A 14,616-nucleotide genomic window follows, 5' to 3' on the forward strand; every position below is an offset into this window, starting at 1 on the left:
ACACAATTTTAACAACATAACTGAGATTCTGATGCTACCAAGTAAAATTTGATAATGTCATATAGCAGGCAGTTCATATGTTAGCATGTAAATATCAACATTATATATATATCAGTGTGCTTTTGTAAACAATGTATTGTAAATAGAGTGCTTGAAAATAAACAAAACATCATCGTAGCATGTGAATGAGAATAATCATATTTGATACTTTGTTTCCATATGATACAATATTTTTATGATATGATATGACATATGTAATACAATATTTTATGATATGATATGACATATGTAATACAATATTTTATGATATGATATGACATATGTAATACGATATTTTATGATATGATATGACATATGTAATACGATATTTTATGATATGATATGACATATGTAATACAATATTTTATGATATGATATGACATATGTAATACAATATTTTATGATAGGATATGACATATGTAATACAATATTTTATGATAGGATATGACATATGTAATACAATATTTTATGATAGGATATGACATATGTAATACAATATTTTATGATATGATATGACATATGTAATACAATATTTTATGATATGATATGACATATGTAATACTATATTTTATGATATGATATGACATATGATTCTTTAAAAATCTGTAAAAAAAAAAAAGAGTAGGTCTATCAGTAGTGATCAAGCACTTTATTGTAGCCTAATTAAATCATGCGTATCGTATCATATCATATCGTATAATAACATATCATGATATATATAGCATCATTAAATATCATTTAATATTGTATCATATCATGACATATCATATTGTTTGGTTTGAATATTATTAATGAATGATATTATATTACATTATATTTTATCATATCGAATAATATCGTATATCATATGTATCAAATATGTACGATTCATGCATTTTGATATGTATACATTTATCATTTATCGCATCATTTGACGTTATATCATATTGCATCATATCATATGGTATCGAATATTTATCAAATATTTTGCCATGTTAAAAATATTAGCTTTTAAAATTATTCAAGCTCCTCATTAAATCAAATCAATCTTTTTAGAAGGTTTTAAAAAAAAAATGGCAGGACAGCTGGAGTTCCCTTACATCAGTCACGTGACATTTAAGACCGAAACGAACTACGAAACGAGAACCAAATAATAGCTTTGTCTGCGTCAGGTATGGCGGAATATATAGGTCGCTACTGGGTCTATTTGGCCACGAAAAACACTGCTCTCTTCTCTTAACTTGTGTCACAAGTTGTGTCCAACATCAAGGTTTTAGCTGTGTAACAATGTGAACAGTAACCGATCCTTGTCCTATAAACACTAATGACCACTTCCTGTGATCTATAGACTTGTTGTTGGCATTTTAACAGCTGTCAAGCCACGTGAATAACTTAGTCTACTACCGTTTGGTATAAAATGTAAACACAAACATTGAGTCATGATGAATACAAGCATAAAAATAATTAGAGGCTTAAGTTTTGAGAGAAAATGTCATACAAGCTACGAACTTGTCAAAATGTCAAAATAAAAAAAAACAAACATTAATCATAGACTCAGACACATGTAAGAGGCGCGGTGGCTGAGCGGTAAAGCGCTCGGGGTTCGAATCCTGGTGAAGACTGGGAATTTTAATTTCGGGATCTTCGGGCGTCTCTGAGTCCACCCAGTTCTAATGGGTACCTGATATTATTTAGGGAAAAGTAAAGGCGGTTGGTCGTTGTGCTGGCCACATGACACCCTTGTTAACCGTAGGCCACAGAAACAGATGACCTTTACATCATCTGTCCTATAGACCTCAAGGTTTGAAAGGGGAACTTTACTTAAGACATATGTAGATAGATGTATACTATATGTCTGTTTTAAATATTAATGAAATCATAAACTGTAAAACGAAAGAATCCCAATAATCAATATTTAAAAAAAGACAGTTCAATATGAAATATACCCCTGATTTAGACAATTTCACTAACATAAGGATGTCTATTATAATGTCATTCAGAGGTTCTCAAACTGTGGTCCACAGACCCCCCAGGGTCCCCGAGACGACCGTAGAAGGTCCGCAGAAAGAAGAAAAATGTATAAAATAACTTCTTTGCTAAATGCCAGTTTATCCGATCGGATAATCTGAATACTAATCAGCATTATGGATACCAGCAACAGAGGTAGGCAGGCCTTAGAGTGGAACCCCCAGGGAACAAGACGCCGAGGAAGACCAAAAAGAACATGGCGACGGAGTGTACTTGAAGAAGCAGAGAAGACCAGGAAGAGCTGGGAAACCATGCATAAAAAAGCTAGCAAGAGTGGCGTTTTTTTGTCGAGGCCCTATGTTCCATGAGGAACTCAAAGGAGTGATGATGATGATGATGATATGGGTACAGAAGTTGTTTATGGCTATTGCGTCTTTTCATTTTGGTAAAACGTGGATTTATTGCAGTAATGAATGCATTCACCAATAAGAGAGACCGACTAAGTCACGTGACATATTTAAGACCAATAGGAACAGCGAAAAAAAGGACCAGACGATAAATGTGTGCTCGTTGAGATTTGCGGTTGCCTCTTACAAACATTGTGCAGCACATAAACACACTCATAGAATCTCATCAACCTTGTCTGAGTCATTAATTTTTTTAATTTTATTTTAAACCAAAGTTATAATCTCAATAAACACTCCCTTTAATGAAACTGTATTTGTTGTTGTTATTTGCGTGTCTAGCCTATGTACTACTTACTATGTCAGTTATATAGTGTTTTGTTTTCACTTAGGAGTCCATGGGCAAGTTTAGACGATATAAAGGGATCCCCGAGTCAAAAAAGTTTGAGAACCTCTGCTGTGATTGACTAAATACCACAAACTGCTTCACCCCTTCAGAGCTTTAATATTTTTCAACATAAGTTTATCTTATATGCTAGCAGCCTGGTAAAGTTGTATGTATTTCGGAATGATGTCGGTATGATCTTAACTTCCAGCTCATCTCTTAAGGTCTTGCAAGAGGATTGAGCTAGGACAGGGTTGGGCAAATTACGAAACGAGTTTAAGAACAAGATGGCAAGCGTAACAGCTGATGGAGTCCGTGCTTTGACTGAGAAAAAACAACATTTTTGTTTTTCTTTTAAGTTAAAGAACAATATCTCAACCATAAAATATAAAAGGGAAAGTTTGAGCAAAGCTGCAGTAAATACCAAACATATTATTAGCCCAATTATCTCAGTGATCAAACTTCTCAGAGCTAGGGGACTTAACCAAAGGCAGTTCCGAGAAGATTTGGAAACAGAACATTCACAGTAGTATCCGTTGGCCTAGCATGGACACGGTTTTGAATAGTAGATGGAATCTCAAAGAAGAAATTGTTATGTTCCTTTAAAAGAAATTGACTGACTTTGTTACTAATATTTCTAACGAAGAGTTGAAGACAGAGTTCATGTTTATTACATGAAATGAATGTACATGTGAAATCTTTTCAAACAAAGCTTTCCCGTTTCTCCGGGCAAGCAAGTGATAACATGTTTTGTCATTTTCCTTCGCTGAAATGTGAAACTATTTCTAGTGATATGGTTGAAAGTACTACATTATTTGGGCATAATAATCCTCAATTCCTAGTAAAAAACATACGAAACTTGTAAAACTAACAAACAAATAGTTTTATAAGAACGTGTGCTTAGAACTATACAACGTACTCCTCGTATTGTTACTGAACAATGTATGTACAGCGCATGTTTAGTAAAGTGTCGTCTGCTTCCGGTTCTTTGTTGTCTAAAGCTCCAACTAGCTGTCAAGTGTCAGAAATTTTAAATACCTAAACCTAAGCTACTGGTCAGAATTGCGCAGTCCACAGCAGCACTTGCAAAACTCAAAACAATCTGTGAAGACAAAGGCATACTCTCGACACCAAAATCAGAATGGTCCGCTCCTTGATTATGGCAATATTCTTATATGCTTGCAAATCTTAGACGCTAATTGCAGAACTAGAAAGGAGGAGGACCCTATCAATGTAATTAAGATATTAGTGGAGGATCCCAGGTATCACCTACAAAGACCGCATCACAAATGAGGACATTCGACCTGTTGACCATTGTCAAAAAAAAAGGGGGCAAACGGGAACAGAACTAGGAAAGGAAGAAGGTGCGAGCAAGCGATGAAAAGAAAACATCAAAGAATTGACAGGCCTGGCATTGAAAGAGATTCTATCCAAGGCAAAAGACAGAGAGGAATGGAGAAATAATGTCGACAGATATATCATTTATATGTGGTACCCCAACGGTTCAACAGGCTAAGGGCTAGATGAAGGCCAGGTGAAGGGTGAGTACTTTGTTAGAAGTAAGTGAATTGAGTGTAATGACACTAATACTTTTTGTAGATGAACCGATACACACAGGAAGACTTATTTACATTACACTCTATCTACGGGAGGAGCCCCTCTATCGTATTCATTAATCCGGGCCCACGGGTACCTTGTTACGTTACTGAATATCGCAGCAGCCATATCTGCTTAAAGAAAACATATGTTACGTTTTTTTGTGAACACCTTCACCAAAGTCTTCACTTAATATCTTAATGTTAACAACAACACATTAATTAATTCATTTACATGTCACCCTAATGTTTTGAAACTACGATTGAAGGCCACGTGATTGGGTTCTCCTCCGGCTCGAATACAAAATGTGTCGGGGCGATAAAAGTCAGCGCCCAGTACGGCCCCAGGACGGCTCGTATCTTCTGCTTCAGGGTCCTTGTGTCCTTGATCTCCAGCGAGCTTTTTAAGAAAGCCTTCTCGAAGGATGTGGTGCCCTTGTAGATGAGGTAGCTGTGGGCGCCGATGAAGGTCAATGTCAGGAAGTCAAAGTATATAAGCAATGTCAAGGTCGTCACGGATAGTGTTACGTGGAATGACACATACCCAAGCAGAAACCTGACAACAGATATTGGAAAGCAGATGTCAAGAAATGACATGTCCTGCCATAAGTAAAATGCGATGTACGGGAAACCATGAAGGGTCGCATAGGCGCAGCCGATAAAAGCGTAGATCAAGAAAACAAAGAAGAATCTGTGGTTCCTGTAGCCGACGCAGCTGCCCGCAAAAAAACAGTGGTGGTCACGCTTCAGTACACAAGTACGACAGACGGGGCAGTGGTGACACCTGGGCGGGCGGGCGCGACCGCAGTCATAGCAGGGCACCCATGACCAGTAGGGATAAGACTTGACCACTGTATTTCCGTCTGTGGTGATAGTCGGTTTTGGACATCTGTAGCTGTCACCACTATCCTGAGCCTGCTCATCTATGGTGTCAGAAGAGTTCGACAAGCCTGTCATCCCGACACCGTCTTGGGAATTACCAATCAGGTCATTAATAGATTTGCTGTTGATTTGATCATCAATCCTTTTCATTTCGGCATTGGCTTTGGCTGCTTCCAGGGCTGGGTCACTGCTGTTGTTTGAGGCTAGAGTGAAAGTTGTTGAGCTTGAAGACTTCCTTGTTGACCTTACAGGCTCAGCGTCTTCAGTTATCAGCGTCATTAGAGTCGCTTCAGAGCTGCAATTTGAATGTGCCTGAAGAATAGAAAAAAAAAATTCAAATGTGATTTTGATAGAAAAGACAAAGTTTTATTTCTTTAGTTTGAATGTTTTACTTTTACTGAACAATGAATTCTAAATTGTTAGACTTAATTGTTCTACAGACATGAATGATTACTAGATCTATGTCTTAGACCGAAATTCCATCAGGACAGCGTGAAATAACGGAAATTCAATTTATCTTTGTTGTTCTTTATTGCTATTAAATTACCTGTTTATCTACCAAGTTGCCATTTGAAAGGGTCTTCGTCCGAGGGTCCCCATGTTTCTGAATAAAGCGTTTATAGGAGGAGTCCACATATCTTATGCCAAGCCAATTCATCATGATCTCAGCAAAGAGAAACACCACAACTGCCTGCTGGGTAAAGACGAGGTCATCTCTGCCCTGGTACATCAGAGGCATAACGTGGAACAAACCGATCTCAAAGGTGGCCAGCATGGTGAACAGATACAAAGGAACAGCTATCCTGGAAATAAATACAATTTTATGTTGCACAATGTCTTTGTAAGTGTAATATTAGAAAGCAACATCCTTGAATGAACATTAATCGAGAGAACAAGTAAAAAAAATATCTTGATTTATCTAAATGAATGATGTCTATAGTAATATGCAGGTAAACTAGAGTTAACCCATCGTTTGAGCTTAGTTCGCTGTGTGTTAAATATTACCCATTTTATACCCTCAGCTGATGTATATCGGCTGAGCAATAAAGCACTTGGCTTCCGAACCAGGGTCCCAGATTTGAATTCTGGTGAAGACTGGAATTTTTAATTTTTGGATCTTTGGGTGCCTCTGAGTGTAAGAGGCGTGGTGGCTCAGCGGTAAAGCGCTTGGCTTCCGTGCCGGGGTACGGGGTTCGAATCCTGGTGAAGACTGGAATTTTTAATTTTTGGAGCTTTGGGTGCCTCTGAGTGCACTCAGCTCTAATGGGTACCTGACATTGGTTGGGGAAAGGTAAAGGTGGTTGGTCATTGTGCTGGCCACATGACATCCTCGTTAACCGTGGGCCACAGAAACAGATAACCTTTACATCATCTGCCCTATAGATCACAAGGTCTGAAACTAGATTTACAGCAGTCACTCTTTTAAGCTGAACAGACTACACCACACATACATTCTTAGAAAAAGCCCTATTTAGGTTTTTAACTCAGAACCTAGAATTGGAAATCAGTAGCGGCCAAGTGGACTAATTTAGTGATATCAATATTTAACAAAAGATTGTAGTTAGTAAAAATGATTTTGATTTAATTACTTGTTTACAGTCTCTGGTGTCATTGGAGAGCTCAGAATGTTCAATTTTGGTTTTCTAATGCCTTTATTGTAGTGACTCAGCAATTTGCTGTGCAAACTGTCAAGCTTATTAACTGTTTGCTTTGGCATCGTCTCTGTTCTCTCCATTTCAATGGCCTCAGGAGTTTCCAACATATTATCATCTTCATATTCTCTGTCAAACATTTCTAATAGGCCTACTATGTAGGTTTTTCTTCTTTTCTATGAATGACATATTAAAAACATATAAAAATGTTAATTTAATGACATAATAATAATAATAATAATAATAATAATAATAATAATCTTTTCTTACAATGTGTGCTTTACACCAAACAAAACATTATAACTATAAAAAAAATGTACATTCACACCAGACTCACTTATAATTTACATGTGAAAAGTTTATATAAGATTGTTTCTATTTAATAATTTGATTGCCAGGAGAAAAAAAAAGAGTTTTTGTGTCTGTTTGTCTTTGCTATCAGTGTCTTGTATCTCTTTTGTGATGGTAAAATCGCAAAATCCTAACCCAAAAGGTGATTTTTTATTTCTAGAATCTTTTTAGCTTTTTTATGGATGTTTGCCTCAAACAGCTGCCCAAATGAGGTTTGTCTTTTGCAAACGACTTTACCAGCAGCATTTAGGATTCTATAATTATTATATATGGACAATAAATATTATTATTATTATATTATTATTATTAATTTCTTTCAAGATATAGAAAGAAATACTTATTGTTATTCATTATCTTCTTATCTTAACTTATGTATTACAAAAGTTACTTCAAAAAGAATCTTATCTTACAACTTATATTATATTAAAAATGCTTGTTTGGAAAGTCTGAAAAATAGTGGATAAAAGCATACATTTTTGTGTAGATGAAAGAAAAAGTCTATAAAATGTTTTTATGAAGTTACAAGTTAAGAAGGTATTTTTGGTACAAATGTAAGAAATTCATGATAGATACTATATATAAATATTTCTACTAAGATATTGTTCCTGTTGTAAGTTCTAAGATAAGATAAATATTTTATAAAATATTATTAATGCATGGAGTCTATCATATTTGTACATTGCTTAGCTTAAATCTATAGCTAGGTCTTCTTATCTTGTTAGTTCTAGATAAATGTTTTTTAAACTATAAATAAAAATTAAAAAGAAAGCCATATTTAATTTAAAATATATATATATATATAAAGATCACTTATTAAATGTATGCTAGTCTCTGATAATTAATGGATGATATTTATAAATATACTGAGCTTGGTTGTGTCTACTTAAATTAGATGTGTTTATCGATTCAAAAAGTTCACTTAATTAGCTTAATTGAAAGTATGGCAGGTTGCATGAATAATTAATGTATTGGTTTGGCAACGAATTATTGATAGACGAGATATAGGCCTATAGCCTGCCTATATATATCATAGTTACTAAGTCTAGTAGTAGTAAAACTGTTTTATAGTTTTAGATATTGTACAGCACATTGCCACATGTCAAGCATAGATCTAACTACTGCAAGCACAATTATTTTTAGCACTAATAAATAACCTTCGTAAGTGACGCCAAAGTATTACTCTTACTTCTATTGATCTGATTGATTGGAGCGTTCGTTCTAGATCTAGCTTTTTATTCAACTCGAGCTTGATATTTAATGAATTAGAATCTAGATTAGACTACATGTATTTGTATATATTTAGAGTCTACTACATTCTAGAGTCTCGATCTACTTCTAAATCGCATACTTCACACAGATCTGTTTATATAGCATCTTCACCATGACAACAGGTAAATATCCTCACAAAAAGTAAATATACAGACTAAATAGATTTCGCAGTTTTTTATTATAATAAATACGAATGTTTATTTGTTCATCTAAATTATTTCTAAATATAATTGGAATATTTCATGGGAACGCTTATTCATTAGATGTAGATCTACATTTTTAAAGTATTTTTGACAGATGTTATTAAATGTAATTTTTAAAAAGTATTGTCATCGTGTGAGATAAGAACAAAAAAATAGATCTATCCAGTTCTGTTGACTCATTTCATTACATTATATATACAATTAATAAGGGGAAATAACACCCAACTGATTAGAGAACATGCAAATATTCTAGATTGACTAGATTCTATAATACTTCTAGACGTCAAGATCTATATAGTAGAGTCTAGATTCTAGATCAAATCTACGGTATTGATCTAGACTCTAGACTAGCTAGAGGGATTTACTAATAATCTAGAATTATTTTACTTATTCTAGATCTATTATTATTATTATAGTGTTATAGTATAAATTATACTCTGTCACTCTCTGTCTATAGTAGAAGTATAGTCAGTATAGTGACAGTATAGTCACTATAGACGTGTGTAACACTAACAGTGTAGTTTCTTCCCTAGTGCTATTAGAGCATGGAATGGGTTGCCTGAGCTAGCAAGGAAAACCAGTGACTTGGCTGAATTTAAGTCATTGGTTAATATGCATGACTAAATGCATGACGCGTAGGACGTAATCATCTTCTTTTTTGAAGTAACGTCTGTATTATATAAGATTATATATAAGATAAGACATGGTATTATTAAGTATATAGTTAATATAGATATAGTCTATATATTATTTATAGAATTATAGATCATGTAGTAGTCTATAATAATAGGCCCTACTGTACTATAGAGTATAATTATAAATTACAGATCTAGCTAATTACTATAGTAACTATAATACTATATTATCTAGTAAAAAGTATATAATATAATATAATAATACTTTCAAATACGAAAACAAAATTTAATAAAATACTCAGAAAGACACAAAGATAAACGCACTTTCCTCGTCCCATATGCTAGGACAAAATTGTACAAATGCTCCTTCTTCCCTAGTGCTATTAGAGCATGGAATGGGTTGCCTGAGCTAGCCAGGAAAACCAGTGACTTGGCAGAATTTAAGTCATTGGTTAATATACATACTGAATGTATGACGCGTAGGACGTAATCATCTTTTTTTTGAAGTAACGTCTGTATTATATAAGATAAGGTAATAGTTAATAGATTTAAAATCTATCAAAGTTTACTATCTAGACTCTATTCTAGATCTAGATCCCTGTGGCATAACTAATTGAGTACATAGATCGATATATTTCTAGATGGTCTATAGTCTATAATAAAAGCGATATATAAGATATAATTATATACTCTAATCAGTATTAATTAGGGTTCAAATCTAGCTCTATATCTAGATCTATATACCCATAGACTAGAAACATCTCTGTTTAGTTATAATAGATTTTTAATATCCACTTAGATTATTAAAGTATAAAATACAGCAACTAAAATAGAACAATGCAAATTGTGGCTACAATATACAATTAGTGTGTTCTAAAAATCTACAAAGTGTGAGGTGCTAATTTAAAAAAAATAATAATTAGAAATCAGGATCTAAAATATAAATAACAATCTGAATTTAAAAAATATATTTCCAACATCCAATGAATGAATGAAACCGCTAAAATATTAAAGAAACATGCATTCTGAATGACTTTTTTTTTCTCTTCAGTTTTTAGAAGATGTTAGTGCAAACGAATGATTAGCTCATAAAACTATCAAATAAATGACTCTTAAATTTCCATCAATTCATCTTTTAAAACAACGCTAAAAAATGCAAAGCCAGGTTCATTCAATTCACAAAACTCAGGAGACAGAAGAGAAAAAAAATGAAAATCATAACTGCAACAATGTCGATAATCTCCTTGCCAGTGTGGTAACAGAGCCGATATCAGCTGGAGATGGAGACAAAGCAGACACAGGTAAAGGTACTCTACAGTTTTTATATTTCTGGGTTCAAATAAGACTATAGTTACTGGTACTACTTCTTCTTCTTCTTTCTTCTTCTTCTAGCCAGCTTTATTGCTGCTGAGCTGTGAGCTCTTTTGCAGACTGTGCCAAGGAAAAAAAGTGTGCTGCTTTCTTCAGTTGTTCAGCACTGCCGTACAGGGTGTTGGTTATGTTGGGCTGTAGTGGAAGTAGGGTCTGCCTAAGGTGGATTAGGGAGGTGCATTCAAAGAGGATATGGTTTACTGTTTCAAAGAGGTGGGCGCAGTGTCTGCCAATGGGTAGTTGTGTGGAGTGTTAAGGCTTCCGTGCGGTGTTGATTCTTGGAAATATATCTAGTGTAGATCTACGTCTGACTGGAAGTAAGGCGTAACTCAAACTACTTCAGTAACATCGGCGAAAGGCCGAAACAATCAAATATGTAGTCGACGCTGATGTTGTTCTACAAATATATTTAATAATCAAGAAGGGAATCATCCGATGTCAGCTATGTCCGTAAATCTGTATCTATTCTACTGCTCTACAAGAAGCGTCTTCTTTTTAGCGTCACTTAGAGCGTTCTTGTTTTTTAACCAGCTTTACGTCATCGTCGCTAAATAAAACTTTACCCTATTCCTGAAACAAATAACTAATTCCTAATCATGTCATAACAGGAGTTTATTTTGTTCAGGTGGTAATTTAATAGTGGTGTGTGTCCTGTTCTTAGTTGGAAGATTGTAGATTGTTCTTTGCGGGGGAGGAAGTTAATACTAGTTACTGGTACAGACATGTTTATTTTACTTTGTTCAGAGGCATCTGATTGTCATAACATGCATTTTTAGTCAGTATTTGATGAAAAACAATGGATTTCAAGTATGCTTTTAGACATGGCCAATTACTATACTGTGGAAACATCTTTGGTACTTGATTCCATTGACATCTATATGATTTCATCAAACGATGTTACCCAGACTGTGTGTACATGTATAACCTTTGCAGATACCAAAAGTGCTCCAGTAAAAGTGGGAAAAGACTTAGAAAAGATTCTCTATCAGCAAGCTAAAACTATGGCACATTCCTTTTTCCATGTGCTAGGAAAAATGTGTGCAATTGATCTGTGTGTACATGTATAACCTTTGCAGAGACCAAAAGTGCTCCAGTAAAAGTGGAAAAAAGACTTAGAAAAGATTCTCTATCAGCAAGCTAAAACTATGGCACATTCCTCGTTCCATGTGCTAGTAAAAATTTTGTGCACTTGATCCTTCTTCCCTAATGCTTTTAAAGCAGGGAAGGGGTTGCCTAAATCAGCCAGGAAGACCAAAGACTTGGCAGAATTTAAGACATTGATTAACATAATTGGCTTAGGAACAGGCATAGGATGTAATCATCTTTTTTGATTGATTAATCACTCATTGGGTTTCGTTGACAATATTGTTAGTTAATCATTAGACTGGTTGATTATTGGTGGGTTTATCTTTTTGTTATCATTAGGTGGTTTATCTTCAAGTTGGTTGTTCATTAGGTGGTTGATCATCAGGGTGGTTGCAGTTCTTTAGGTTGGTTGATCAATAGGTGGCTGTTCATTAGGCTGGTTGATCATCAGGGTGGTTGATTATTTTGTTTTAACTCCATGTATTGCATGATAAATTAATTACATTAATGTGTTCATCTAATTTACTTTCTTTCAACTGATGCCAACTCTTACAGAAAATGGAAACAGTCCTAGCAAGGTCACCAAGACAATCACTGCGCTGAAACCTTTGGAGATAGAAGAGAAAAAAAGATTGCTGTTGGAAAATTGTGTCGAAACACTGCGCTCTATTACAAAGTCTTCTGCCAGGGAAGCCGACGTGGACAATGCACCGTTCACTCATAAATTTCGTAAAAGCGTCCTCCATGTGGCTAAAGCCTACTTTGGATTCAAGGAGGGAGAAGTGCCTTACTCTGTCATCCAGGAACATAGGGAAACAATTGCTAGAGCATTGGTGGAGCATAATATTGTGCATCTTTTGTGTGACACTCTGTCAGAAGTGTTAGTGCGAGATGACTACTCAACCTCTGAGGGGAAAATGATCGTCAATAACTGGTTTCCCATGAAGAATATCATTCTGACTTTGTTAAACTACAGCGATTGTAATGATCAGGTCAAAAAAATTATAACAGAGCATAGCCAAGTTTTGTCACTGATTCTCAAATTTCTCAGTGATAAACTGCAAAGATACCTGAACAGTGAATTGACAGTAAGAATTTTTTTCTCATTTGATTTTTTTTGTTACTTGCGACTTTTGATAAGAATTATTGTTATACTCCCACAAGTAATCACAAATTTGTTATTTTAATTACAATGAAATTTAGAATGTTTCATTTAAAAAAAAAAAAGTTTTAGCAATTTATTATCAAATATATTAAACAAAACCCTGACATAATGCTCTGGCATCTGTGGCATTTTATGTCTTGAGAGGCAATCTTTTCTCTTTGTGAGTGCTCATGTGACTAAAGAGGCAAATCCTTGATACACATCCCTGATCACAGGCTAGGCATTTATGCTCTGTAGCATTTACAGCCTCTTCTCTACTTCTGGTGTATTCACCATCTGCGATCCCCCGACTTTTATAATAGTCCTCCATCCAATCAGCTAGAAGTGTATAACTGGTGACTACCTCTCTCCCTTTCTCTGTTTTTCTGAGACATGTATGCTAGAGATGGTTTGACCTCTACATTGTTGGGCAGTAACTATGCTAGTGCATGCTGTTCTAAGCTGGCCAGATCCAATTAGGTTAAATCTAAGCAGACAAAAAAGTTTTTTTCGTAAGAAGACTTGCTTCTTATCTTATCTTATTAAATACAGATGTTACTTCAAAAAAAGAAGATGATTACGTCCTACACATGTTCCTAGATCAATCTAGTCATGCATGTTAACCAATGACTTAAATTCTGTCAAGTCATTGGTTTTCCTGGCTGACTCAGGCGACCCATTACATGCTCTAATAGCACTTGTTGTATAATTAAGTTTGTGTTTATAGTAGAAAAAAAATAGTTTTCCTAATAAATAAAATATAAGAGATAGTAATGTTTTATCAAATTTAAAGCAGATTTTTAACTAAAGTTGTTTCTTTTTAGGAAGACTTTGAAAAAATGTGTAAATGGTTTTTGTCCATTGTTCACAATTGTGGAGCCTTGAAAGAAAACCTCCAGAGGTTACGAGAGCTTAACGTCATTCAGGTATTGCTGTTGTATGTAAAGTTTTGGTAAACTTTAGAGCCCCAGAATAGATAGGGAACTTTTAAACTATTTCTTTGTTTACTTAATAATAATAATAATAATTTTATTTATACAGCGCTGTTAACAAACAAAATGTAGGCTCAAGGTGCTGTAATAACATTACAAACACAAACACGACAGCTAAAATGACAAACTAATCTAAAAAAAATTTAAACAGATAAGTCTTAATGTTCTTCTTAAAAGCGGTGTAGAATATTGTCTGTCTGAGACCAATGGGGAGTGAGTTCCATACTTTTGGTCCGTGCACTGAAAAAATCCGCAGACCGTAGCTTTTGAGGGTGAAACGTGGCACCACTAAAAGCGTTGAGTCCTTTGAGCGCAGGGCTCTCTGTGGGACATATGGACTAATCAGTTCGCTAAGGTACAATTGGTATTGTTGGAATGCTTAGGAAAAGGTTTTTTCAAACAAGTAACAATTCATCTGAATTGAGAACAAAATTATATTTTTTTCATGATATTTCTGGTTGGTTCTTGTCAACACAATGATTTAGGATTTGACCTTGCTCTCAATATTCCCAGTTTCTCAATAATGACTATACATCTTTTTTTTTCCAAAAAGAATTTTAATATTGCTTGAAGTAAAGTACCCCTTACAGACCTTGCAATCTATAGGGCAGATGATGTAAAGGTCATCTGTTTCTGTGGCCCATGGTTAATTAGGGTGTCC

General features: G+C 34.7%; 2 protein-coding genes across 7 annotated transcripts in view; one reads left to right on the forward strand and one right to left on the reverse strand.

The window, feature by feature from the left end:
* Window positions 1-460: 460 nt before the first annotated feature.
* LOC106073867 (uncharacterized) lies at window positions 461-8,576 on the reverse strand. Of its 2 annotated transcripts, none has more exons than XM_056015341.1 (4): window positions 8,442-8,576; window positions 6,842-7,080; window positions 5,800-6,055; window positions 461-5,564 (listed from the first exon to the last, which is right to left on the reverse strand). In XM_056015341.1, the coding sequence occupies exons 2-4, from the start codon at window positions 7,042-7,044 to the stop codon at window positions 4,614-4,616; spliced, it is 1,410 nt and encodes a 469-aa protein (XP_055871316.1). In that variant the 5' UTR covers window positions 7,045-7,080; window positions 8,442-8,576; the 3' UTR covers window positions 461-4,613. The 2 variants fall into 2 exon arrangements, with proteins under 2 accessions (XP_055871316.1, XP_013089977.2); XM_013234523.2 differs by having other exon boundaries at window positions 8,410-8,546.
* The window catches only part of LOC106064206 (uncharacterized), a 32,020-nt gene continuing 25,920 nt past the window's right edge, over window positions 8,517-14,616 (forward strand). Inside the window, exons 1-4 of one of the 5 annotated variants that reach the window (XM_056015335.1) lie at window positions 8,517-8,646; window positions 10,414-10,669; window positions 12,375-12,907; window positions 13,788-13,889. In XM_056015335.1, the coding sequence (XP_055871310.1) occupies window positions 10,516-10,669; window positions 12,375-12,907; window positions 13,788-13,889 (789 nt within the window). In that variant the 5' untranslated portion in view covers window positions 8,517-8,646; window positions 10,414-10,515. Of the gene's footprint in view, window positions 8,647-8,787; window positions 8,809-8,960; window positions 9,055-9,093; window positions 9,391-10,413; window positions 10,670-12,374; window positions 12,908-13,787; window positions 13,890-14,616 lie in introns of those variants that run through there. The other 4 variants (XM_056015340.1, XM_056015339.1, XM_056015337.1 and 1 more) reach the window with 4 other exon arrangements.

Source organism: Biomphalaria glabrata, chromosome 17 (assembly GCF_947242115.1).
Source record: "Biomphalaria glabrata chromosome 17, xgBioGlab47.1, whole genome shotgun sequence".
Classification (NCBI taxonomy): Eukaryota; Metazoa; Mollusca; class Gastropoda; family Planorbidae; genus Biomphalaria; species Biomphalaria glabrata.